This window comes from Habropoda laboriosa, unplaced genomic scaffold (genome assembly GCF_001263275.1).
Source record: "Habropoda laboriosa isolate 0110345459 unplaced genomic scaffold, ASM126327v1 scaffold9, whole genome shotgun sequence".
Taxonomy (NCBI): Eukaryota; Metazoa; Arthropoda; class Insecta; order Hymenoptera; family Apidae; genus Habropoda; species Habropoda laboriosa.
This window is the reverse complement of record NW_017100191.1, coordinates 4,010,859-4,022,395: the sequence shown is the minus strand read 5'-3', so window position 1 is coordinate 4,022,395 and position 11,537 is coordinate 4,010,859. Positions and strand designations below refer to the sequence as shown.

General features: G+C 39.8%; 1 protein-coding gene across 3 annotated transcripts in view; it reads right to left on the bottom strand.

Moving 5' to 3' along the window:
• Positions 1 to 11,537, bottom strand: part of LOC108570104 (ecdysone receptor) — a 142,650-nt gene that overhangs the window by 22,392 nt on the left and 108,721 nt on the right. The window contains exon 1 of one of the 3 annotated variants that reach the window (XM_017931894.1): positions 10,200 to 11,473. The exons of the other annotated variants lie outside the window; for them this stretch is intronic. Within the exon in view, the coding sequence (XP_017787383.1) occupies positions 10,200 to 10,509 (310 nt within the window). The 5' untranslated portion in view covers positions 10,510 to 11,473. Of the gene's footprint in view, positions 1 to 10,199; positions 11,474 to 11,537 lie in introns of those variants that run through there. 3 annotated transcript variants of the gene reach the window in all.

Sequence of the window (11,537 nt, the reverse complement as noted above, 5' to 3'; positions counted from 1 at the left end):
TCTCTTCCCTCCGCCCCTCTGGTCAAAGCAGGAAACGCTTTGGGGGAGCACACGTGGAAAAACGAACCAGGTGACTCGATAACGAAACATTTCTGACGTAAAAGCGTCCTGGTTAACGTTCGAACAAGTCCTCACACTGTACTTACACGCTCGCCAAGTGAAAGAGACTCGACAATAGAGGAATTTAACGAAATTGAGATTACGTTCGTTTCTTCTACGCGAAGTAAAAGTATTTTTCATAGATTTGTCGGAGAAAATTTTCGATTAAAATTGCCATTTTGCTGTAATTGTTTAGGAAATTTGTCTTTTCCCTCCAAAGGATCTGTTTGACAAATGCAGAGTAACAGAGAAAAAAGGACGATTGCCCGCTTGATGTTGCTTTGAGTGAAACGAACTTTATGCATACATCGAAGACCTGTAACTAAACATTATGCAATTTTTCTGTCTGTCGAGTGGTTTAACTGGTACAATGCCCAATGACATATCAATAACATAACAACATTGTATTGATGTTACGAATGATTGAAGCAAATTAATTAACATACATACGCACTTAGAAAAATAGATGGAAGTCTGTTAAAATTGTTGGAATAGACGATGGTCCTATTGAACGTGCAACTAAAGGAACTTCACTTTAACGTGTGACTTTAAACCTTACACTAAACAATCCCATTTTAACAAACGTTGAAGATCTACAGCTGATTCTTCGAACATTGTTGAATACATACACTACCGTGCATAAGTATTAGGCCACCCTATAAAACGGAATAACTTTTTTAAAATTGGGCCAAATGACTTGACTTTTTTTTTGAGAAGCTAGAAAGATTAGTTTACTAGATGACGTGTGCAAAAAATTTTGAAAAGATTACAGTTTGTGGGAATCGCGAAGAAAATTGTAAAGTGTCATTGTTTACAACTTTTTTATCTAGGCTTGTAATGAAAATTTAATCTATGTCAATTATACACATGCTGAAAATTTCATCGAAATCAGTTAACGTTGCTACGAGCTACAAACGGTTAAAGATTGTGAAAATCGCACTATTTCACGCCTATAACTAATAAATCTGAAGATTCTTACATCTTTCGATGCCTGTCGCTTGTTTCTCCATCCACCGATTTCGATGAAATTTTCAGCGTGTGTATAACAGCGTGTGTGTCACATAGATCTGCAAAACTTATTTTTTAAATTTTCATTACGAGCTCAGATAAAAAAGTTGTAAAACGTGACCTTTACAATTTTCTTCGCGATTCCCACAAACTGTAATTTTTTCAAAATTTTTTGTACACGTCATCTAGTAAACTAATCTTTCTAACTTCTCAAAAAAAAAGTCAAGTCATTTGGCCCAATTTTAAAAAAGTTATTCCGTTTTATAGGGTGACCTAATACTTATGCACGGTAGTGTATATCAGAGGGTTGAAAAATAGATGCTGAAGTTACCAAGTAGTTTAACTTTAACGTAAATAATTAGAATAATAATAGGTATTATATTATAATACACGTAGATTTAAATTAAAAAAATTATGTAAGCGAAAATTTGTCATTTAGGATGAATAAGATTATTATTATAAATTAATAATAACGTAGGTAAAAATATTAATGCTTCACCCATTAATGACTTATTTTTCAAAAATGACAAAATTGACCATTCAATTGTCTATGACGCTCGATTATCAAAAAATTCATTTTGTGAAACGACATAATGGCGAAAGGAATTAACGACAAACAGTGTACGGTCGTTTCTGGGCGATTTTTTCTAAAGGAAAACCGCTTAATAGCCGGTACACCATACTAGTACCAACGGAGGCTTCAATGATGTTAATTGCACGCAAATTGCACCCCGGAGGATGGATAATTACACGGGTACGTAATGCAACGTCGCGTTGCCGCTGAATTTGTTTCGCTTCTTCCAACGTGTAATTACCGGTCGACGTAAGGGAAATATTTAGATTTAATTTCCATCTTTCGCGTTATTCCTCGCGTCGTCTCCGACAAATTGGCAGAAAGTGAGTTTAAAGGAAATAAGATTTCGTGGCCAGTGGGCCAACGCTATTAAATCCCAATCGATGTTTCAAATTTGAAGAAATTATTAACGAACAAGAGATAAATTGTCAAATTATCGACAATCGCCAAGGTAGAAATCTGTTTCATTTTCAAAATATTCAGACATATTCCAACAGAAATTTGTATCTAATTTCACGAAGGATGGAATTTTCCTGAAAATTTGAAAATTTCTAACAGAAGTAACTGTGGCACAATTTGAAAAATGTTTCGATGTATTTGGAAAAATTTCTGGTGGGAGAAAAAACTTTGTTAAAAATGTCTCGTAGAAACTGGAAATTTTTTTCAATATACTTCTAAACATTGTTTGTCCAGGAAGAAAATATCAAATACCTGTACGATAATTTTTTTCTACCATATCTCTGTTTGTCAAACCCGTTTCACGTATTTTCGAATAATTTTAACCGTTTATGCGCTAAATAAAAAATAAAGAACCTACATTTCAAGAAACGAAAAAATCAATTTCGAATGCAGGAAAAATGTTCAATTCCTTTTCTTCTTTATTATCGATAGAAAATTATTTCTCTGCGAGAATATTGAAGGATGTTTATGGCAAATGTGTAGAAAAGCTTAGGTTCGTTGATCAGTGGTATTCGACGAGGATCTCGACGATGTTGCCGCGATATTGTCACGGTTCATTCCCCTCGAGCGTCGCAGACGTGCGAATTAGACGAGCAAACATCAGAAATTAATGAGACTCGGGCAGAAATCCGCGTGGAAACGTGCAAAAATTTCGCGGCTGCATCTCGTCCTTTCACATTCCGTGTCGCGGCACGGACACGGCCGGTTCTTGGAAACTTTCGTAATTACTCGCAAAGAATTACGTGTAATGGTTGCAAATTACGAAACGGATCCCTCTTCTTTATTCCAGTCTTTTGCCACGTGAAACTTACATTTTCTTCGGTTGAAATTCGACGAAAATAATATACAGATTACTCCATTCTTGAACGGCTTATTTTCGAACCACTGACCAATTTCTTTTCTCCTTTTCTTTTTCATTCAAGTTAGTCGGTGGAATTAATTTTTCCTCCTGAATTTAATCAAATAAAATCGGAGATAATTCGGAATAATCTGCAAATATTCCGGATCTCGAAATTCATGCAAGCTAGACATTTAAATGGATATTACACAATTCCACGTGAAGCATTTTTAAATCTTGAATTTTTTAGTTTTCAAAAGTCCAGAGGGAGTGGAATTCTTCACTTTCGATAGAGAATTTTTGAATCGTCAAATTTCTAATTTTTAACGATCAGTAGGATGAAAATTCAAAAACATACCCGTCAATTTTTAATACAGAATTAAATCTCGCTAGAGAGGAAAAATAAAAATTTCGCAAATTTTTCAGAAAACAATATTCACTCCTCTGCAATCCCCGAGTCTCCACCTTCCAAAGAGCAAAAAGTAAAAATTTACAAAGATATGTTCCAAATTCTACTATCCTCAAAATCACATTTAAATTTCCCATTACCCTATACACAGCTATCGTTCAACAAAAAGAAAATCATAAACGTTAAACTATCCCATAAGAACCACACGCAACAACCCTTTCAAACCTAAAAAAAGAAACATTCCTTCGCCTTCCTATACCTTTTCATCAAGTCCCTTTCGACAACGATCAGATTTTACGAGGCGGACTCTGAAACGAGTTTCGAGTATAGTTTCTTTTTCTGACGTGTCCAGTCAACTCTTCTACAGTGTAGAATCTACACGGATACGCGTCTAACGGTTCCCATTGCCGAAAACGTGTGTCCTCACAACGGGAATATTTACGTATCCAGCGTGTATCTAGCAACGTCATTGGGCCAAGAGATCGGTATTAACCGATCCGTTTGGAATTCGATGACCCATTTAGAGAGGAACGAGCCCAGCCACCACGTGCGCTCCTTCAACTATTGGCATCTCGATTACGGCGTCGAGAAACGGTCACCACGTGCACTCGATTGCATTCACAGGATAACGGCGCGAGAAGGGGGTAGGATTGCCTCCTAGGGTGAAACGTTCCGTCTCTCGATTATTGTCGATTAAATCGAGGGGACAGAAGACGATACGATCGATATCCTCGCGATACTCGACTCTGCTCGGACATCATTCTGGCTAGGTTGAGGAGTCGTGAAATTCACTTGCTTGGAGAAACCCGAGGATTCCTTCAGATATGAAGAATTTCGTGCACAAGGATTCGTAATTTCGATAAAATTCAAGTACGAGCCACGACGCTGTCGAAGAACGAGGAGAAAATAATTACACAAATATTTTCCACAATTTTCTTCACATTTCTCCTGTCAACCCTTTGCACCGTAACAACGAATCAGACTCGTGGTGTATGTTTTGGCGAAGGTGTAACGAAAATGGGTTTATATCGGTAGCAACGATTTAATTTTGAATATTACATGCGTGTGAGAGAATTATCGAATTGTTTATAATGTATTGGGTATTTTCCGCGGACCAGATCAGGTCAAAATTATACCAGTGCGACGGGTCGATCCGCACTCTAAAGAAGCTTGTACCGTTAGCGGCTAGCAATCTGCACCAAGGAAAACTTTCGGCATGCTGATGGCTAGCACGTTTCACGACACACAAGCGCGAAGGCTATTTTTGAGAAATTCGCTTTATCCTTTAACTGCTTCAGAAATAATTTGTCCTCGAACGTCGCCTATGACCTCAACAGCCAATTGTCCGTGTCATAAAACGTGATTTTCCAAAGGGGCTTGAACGAGGGCCCAACGGTCCCCGGGGGGTCGCGCCGCGAGTCCCAGGCCTGGCGGAAATTCCACCTACATTGCCAAACTTTCTATCGAGGAAACCTTCCACACGACACCCCTAATCCGCACGGAGCGCGCCAAGGGCGCACGGAATAGGTCGGTGTCCATTAAAAAACCTTCTGATTGGTTATTGAAAATGACCAATCAGAAGAACACGCGGCGCTTGGAGTTTTCCTACGTTGGGAAAGCTCCGTCGAGCGTCAGTCTTGAACAATCCGTCGAGCAGAAACAGTCAACAAAAACACTTAAGACTCCGGGATACACGTCCTTACGAGAGGTGCGAATTCAGATTCCACCCTGTATCGCGTCATACATACACATACTCTTAATCAATCGCGGCATCACTTCATCTCATTAGTTAATAATAAAGTTTGCTTGTAAATATAAGTGCAATTCATTCAAACAGAACTATCCTGACCTTTCTAACCATTCGCCAGTAAATCCCCTAAAACCGCGGCGCGGTACTAACTACGTAAAGATTAACAACCTTTGCTACACTTTGTCCAATTTAAGAATAACCTCGCTCTCGGACCGATTTTCGTCCGTTCTGCGCATAGACAGAGGGTAAGACGGAGAAAAACGTAGGCGGTTAAGTGGGGGTTTAGACGTTCTAGCCCTGCCTTAGGCACGTCCCGTGCGCGAAGCGAGGTTACTCTTAAATTGGACAGAGTATAGACCACGGTCCTTGCCGCGAGTCTCGTCGCGGACGCGGGCGAAAACAGGGTAACTTATTAGGAGAAACGAGTGTGTGTCTATGCAATAGTAACAGCAGTATGGGTGACGCTGATGTGTTTTTTTCTCTCAGCGTCTTGTCGATGTTTGTTTTATTAATTGCGTAGCGACGTGCCTTCCTCGCGTATCAAAATAAAGAAGATTTATAATTCAAATAATATCTTTTAATTTATTACCATAAATTCTAATACTGTACCTAATTGTCTATACCATGTCTTTAATTTTCAACGAAATATCTTACACTATTGCCGATTGATTTTCTTACTTATTTGCCGGAATATTACGGTGTTCCATATTAGGTGCAGTTACCCCAATACATTATCTTTTCTTCACACAGAATTAAAATAATAAATAGCTTACGTTTGCATGCACATTTAACCCTTTGCGGACGGCGAACTATGTGCCATGCCGAAGTACTAATTACTTGTACAACACACAATTAGGTCACTACTTCAATTTTTCTTTCCAAACTAAATTACATCAAAATTACGTTTTCCTCAAATGTACGTACATGAGTTTATGACCACCGCAACTATGTTTATTGCTTAAAAATATGAGTTTATTGATTCCATTCATAGTGTTTTCTGAACGCATATACGAGTCTATCGTCCTCAAAGTGTTAATAAAAATAAGATCACAACTCAAGGGGTTGGTTAATAAACCGAATAAACTAACAACAACAATAAAATACTCTCTTCATTTTACAAAATTTAACCAAAGTATAATTCATCAACAATACCGTTATCGTTTTGTCATAAATAAATATTTGCGTTGTTATTCCTAAATTATACAAACCGAAGTATTTAATAATACCTACCACTTCAATTTGAAACAGCTATAATTTAGCCCAGTTGTTAGCATCACCCTGTACATTCGTGAATAAACGATGATCCTTCGGCAATGAAACATTTCCCGTCGGAGGTTCCATCGCTTTTTTCCCTCGAAGGAACGAGGGTGGAAACTCCTTTCTTTTCTCCCTTCCTCTCTTATCGACCATTAAACGCTCGTGTAGGCCACGTTATTTTCATCGTTACACACTCTCGCCGCGGGTTTATTGCATCGTGTGACGTCTGTCCGTCGCAGGTACGTACGTCGGCTTTAAATAACACGATGCGTCACGTACATGTCGCCGCGATGCACGCGGTGAACCATTGTGTTTTCGTTTGCAGCCGCGGTACCGATGACCCGGAAACTGGGTCACGGTCCTCCGGCTTTTTCCCCCGCGAATGATTCACGGCTTCATAGACAGAGCTGTGCCTCTTCTACCGCGACACTTTTTTCCAACCGTTTTCACGATACGGAGTGTCCTCACACTGTGTCTCGAAGAATATTCTTTTACCAGGCTCTGCAGCTTCAGAGTGTATAGATTTTTCTTTTTTTTTTTATTCATGTATCGAGAATTTAAATTCTTAGGAATTTTCTGTTGCAATCAGGGAAGATTAATTGCAGAGCTTGAGAGAGTAAATTTTGTTTTAGAATGCTGTGTAGCTCTTATTTTCTGTACGAACAATTCTGGGGAATTTTCTGTTGCAGTCAGGGGAGATTCATTGCAGAGCTTGAGAAAGTAAATTTTCTTTTGCTTTTTGGTGGTAAGTTGCTGTGTAACTCTTATTTTGTATACGAAGAATTCTGGGGAATTTTCGTTTGCTTTTTGCTGGGAGAATGCTGTGTAGCTTTTATTTTCTATACGAACAATTCTGGGGAATTTTCTGTTGCAGTCAGGGGAGATTCATTGCAGAGCTTGAGAGAGTAAATTTTGTTTTAGAATCCTGTGTAGCTTTTATTTTCTATACGAACAATTCTGGGGAATTTTCTGTTGCAACCAGCAAAGATTATAGAACTCGAATAAGTAAACTTTTTTGCTTTTTAATGGTAGAATGTTGTGTGGCTGCTGCTTCATATATGGAGAAACTCAAGGATCTTCTTCCCAATCAATGATTCGGAGTATGCAAATTCACTTTTATTCTTTTTTTTTAGAATTAGAGTGTTGCACAATTCTTTCAATTTTTACGTACAAAATTATAAGGAATATTTTCCAAATAGAACAAAATTTTATTCCGTTCAATTTAAAGTAATTTGGTCGAATTTCGTTCTACGTATGAGCTTCTAAGAAGTTTCCTCAAAATCGACTAAACAGCGTTCGTTATTCGTTAAAGGGGTAGAATCGCGGATCAGTAAATAGGATGTTTCGAACGACAAGCGTTGCGATGCACGTCATGACTCAAACGCAATGATCTGCGGTAATTAAATAACGGGGTTACGGAGGTCGACAATTAAACATCGCGAGAAATAACTCGGTACACCGTAATTGCACGTTTCACGCGAGCCTGATTTCACGCGTGCATCATTCCGGTGGAACCTTCACCGTGGCACGTTCCCTCGTTCAAGGATCGACTGTTCACCACTGGATACCCTTTAATTAACGAAAAACGAAGTTAATCGCCATCGAGATCATTTTTTAGCCCCGATTATCACTGCTGGTTTTGTAAAATGAAAAAAGGGAACGTGTGTGTTTATAGTGTGATACAGTCAAATTGAGTAACAAAGAAGATAAGGTAAAATGGTGAAGAATAATTATTTCATTCCACCCTAATCTTCAGAAAATGTGTTAAAACAGAATCGAGTGAATTGTTTAATTGTTAAAATAAAGTTAATCGCTGTCACGATCATTTTTCAGTGTAAAAATTGCTCTGAATTTGTAAAGTGAGATAATAAGGAAAATAAGATAATTGGTAAGGGATAATTATTTTATTTCACCGTAATTTTCAGAAAAAGTGTTAAAAAATAATTAATTAAATGGTTTTATTACTGGATGTTTCGAGTGTGCTGGAATTATTATCCTGACCTTTTTAATTTTTTACTATTCACTTTTTCTATTTTAAATTAGTATCATGTGTAATATATGTAGCTTAATTGTTATCATTAGTATATTCTAATGTTATATGTCTGAAAAAAGTGTTATGTTGTAATCCTCCACAAAGCTACCAAAATATTAGCCACCTGATTCTAAACAAAATATGCCTACACTAAATTAAACCATCAAAATCTTCTTAAAGATCTGACAAAAATTTCCAAAACAAAGAGAAAACGTTGTCTGTTACCGATAAAAATGATCAAACTATTCCGTTCGTTAAATCGTGCGAAACAGTGAATGATTAAAAATTCACCTATATTGCCAATGTACAAACAAAATCAATGGTGATAAAAAAAGACACGTGAAAAAATTCTCACAATGAAATTAGAAAAGCAAACGACTGATCAATGGTCGTAAAATCAGAGAAACGCGTGCAGAAAAGCGAATATGCAACTCGAGAGTCCTAGGAGGCACGAGTGCTGACGTTGCAACAAGTCTGAGATAACAACGAAACAGGAAAAAACGATAAAACGACCGAGTCACAGATTAAAAACTCGTCGACACCAGCGAATAATAAAAAAAAAAAAGAGAAAGAGAGAAAGAAAGAGAAAAGAAACATCATGGCGGAGAGAGGCGAGAAACGACTCGAAAAATGGTCAAATTGCACAATCGGTGCCAGGTATGGTGCAACATGGCGCAATCGGTGACGAACATTGCTACGGGGTCCTATGATGGTCGTCGATTTACGTTCTCCGTCCGGTTCGATCGACCTCGACCTGATTTCCCGACGAGAAAAAAAAAACGAAAGAAAAAAATAAAATAAAGAGAAAAGGAACACCCGGTATTTCGAAAAAGGCGTTTCAACGCTCCTCTGCCAAATGTCGAGTTTACGTGGGCAGGTCGATCACCTTTAAAGGTCGTTTATTGGCTTGCCGAGGTAGCCACCCCCTCGACTTTCGATCTTTTCGACGTCTTTTGTCTTGGTACCTTCCTAGGTTCAATTAACCCTTAACCTGTTAACTGGGGACGATTGATTCAACAATACTTCTGACATAATAATTTATTTATTCAGAGATTATTTTTAACTGTGCTGTTATTTGCAAGAATCAATATGAAGTAATTGGTTAGAATTTTTAGTCATTTTTAATTATAAACTAGAGATATTCAATTTCTGTTTGAGAGATGGAAGTGTATTTTTTTTAATTTTGTTACTTTTATAGTGAAAAATATCTTTGTGAAAATTGATAAATGTTCATGAATTTATTCATTTTTATTTGATTTGTCAATTTGCTTTACTTAAACACGAATAAAACTTGAATAGAGAACGACGCCAGTGGAATGTAAAGGGTTAAATAATTAACAGTTTGTCAACTGTGAGAAGGATAAATTAATTTTCTTTTAGTTGGTCTATTAAACCTTTCCTAAACGAAGTAAATACTCTACCTGCTCTTTAAAACTGCTTTTTTAATAACAAACAACATCAAACGTATGAATAACGTTTGTTGATAAGATCACAAAAAACCAACAAATGTCCCTTAAAAAACTGTCTAAAAAATACTTCAAGTACCTAAAATAAATTTTCTTCCAAAAAATTGTCTAATCAAATATGTAAACAATCAAGAAGAAAGTAATTCCTGTCTCCCCGTAAGAGAAACGATGACGGCGCCATCTGCGACAGTCCCGGGCGCGCGGCAAACCGTGTGTGGTGCAAGTGAAGCACGGCGGTCCGCTTACGCAACGTGATAAATGCCACACGGTGGCAAGAAGATAGAGAGGGAAAAAGTCACACACAAACCTTCGATGGGGGTGGTGAACGGAGAAGCAGGATCGGTGACCGTTGGCAGCACTGTGGCAGTAGTAGTAGTGGTGGTGATGGTGGCCCGATAATGATCTCCGTTCGCTTGATGCAGGTCCAGATCCCACAACTGAAGCTCCTCCTGTTTCACAAGCGCGCTCTCCGGCGTGGAGGGTTGGAAATTCGGCGGTGGCGACATCACGCTGCTGCTCGACACTTCCGGGCTTGACTCCTGCAGACTTCCGACGTGCCTATTGCCCCATCGTCGCCGTACACCGGCGACAGGCAGACGGGGCACCGTCTGCAGCATCTCGCCAGGCTGCTCCACCTTCTGGACCGTGTCTTGCTGTTCCTTCGGCTCCACTGTCTCAATTTTCCTCGTCACTTCCGGCGGGAAAAAAATCTCGGCCACCGTGTCGCGTTGCACTGGAAGCACTATGTATATTTGTATGTATATATGTATATGCGTGGTATTTATTGTACGTCGTATCGGACAGATTTTTCGCGGCGGCGTGCACACCACAGCACTGTGTTTACACGAGGTACGAGGCTACTACGCTAGTCGTTGACCTCGATAATTCGTTCGTCGACCGAAATTGCGGCAAGGAATACGAGGTCAGGGCAGCGCGCGAGGATCGATTCACTGTCAAGAGTCCATGGTCCCCGAGCTCTCACGCATCGTCCGTCTCGCTTGGCCGCGTTGCTTTTCCTCGTACCCCTCTTCCTCTTCGCAACAGCGCACTGCTTCTCATACACAGAAACACAGAGATAGACGCTGCCGCGTACTATGTAGCTATGTATCTACTACGCGTGGCTATGTGAATGTATATAGTAGACGGGGAGCTCACTCGCGACGGGAGACCACGATCGTCTTCGTTTCGCCTCGGTTGCTCTCGTTTCTCTTTCTCTCTTCCCTGCTCTCGGCTCCTCTAATGGCGGCCAAGCAGCCGCGGAGTGTCGGTCATCGCAGAAACGGGGTCACGATCGCGCAAAAGGGAACGCAGGCAGGCGCGGGCGGGAGGAGGACGGTAGGGATAAGAGGGAGGGAGGGAGGGAGAGAGAAAGAGAGGACGCACAGAGCCAGCAAGCCGGTCTCTGTCTCTCTCTCTCTCTGTCACTGGCACACGCTGCGTTGTTCGAGAACGTCAACCAGCCGAGTAGCCGTGGTAGAAATGCATGATTTTCACTGGCGAAATTCTCGCGTCTGAGGCTGCGCGCACGATCGACGGGAACCGCCAGACACCAAGAGGAATACGTGTGTATCGAGGTCACCAGCGAGAGACGTGTGTACGTTCGTTCGAGCGAGTCTCTTTCTTGTTCGCTCCACTTTTCCGTCGC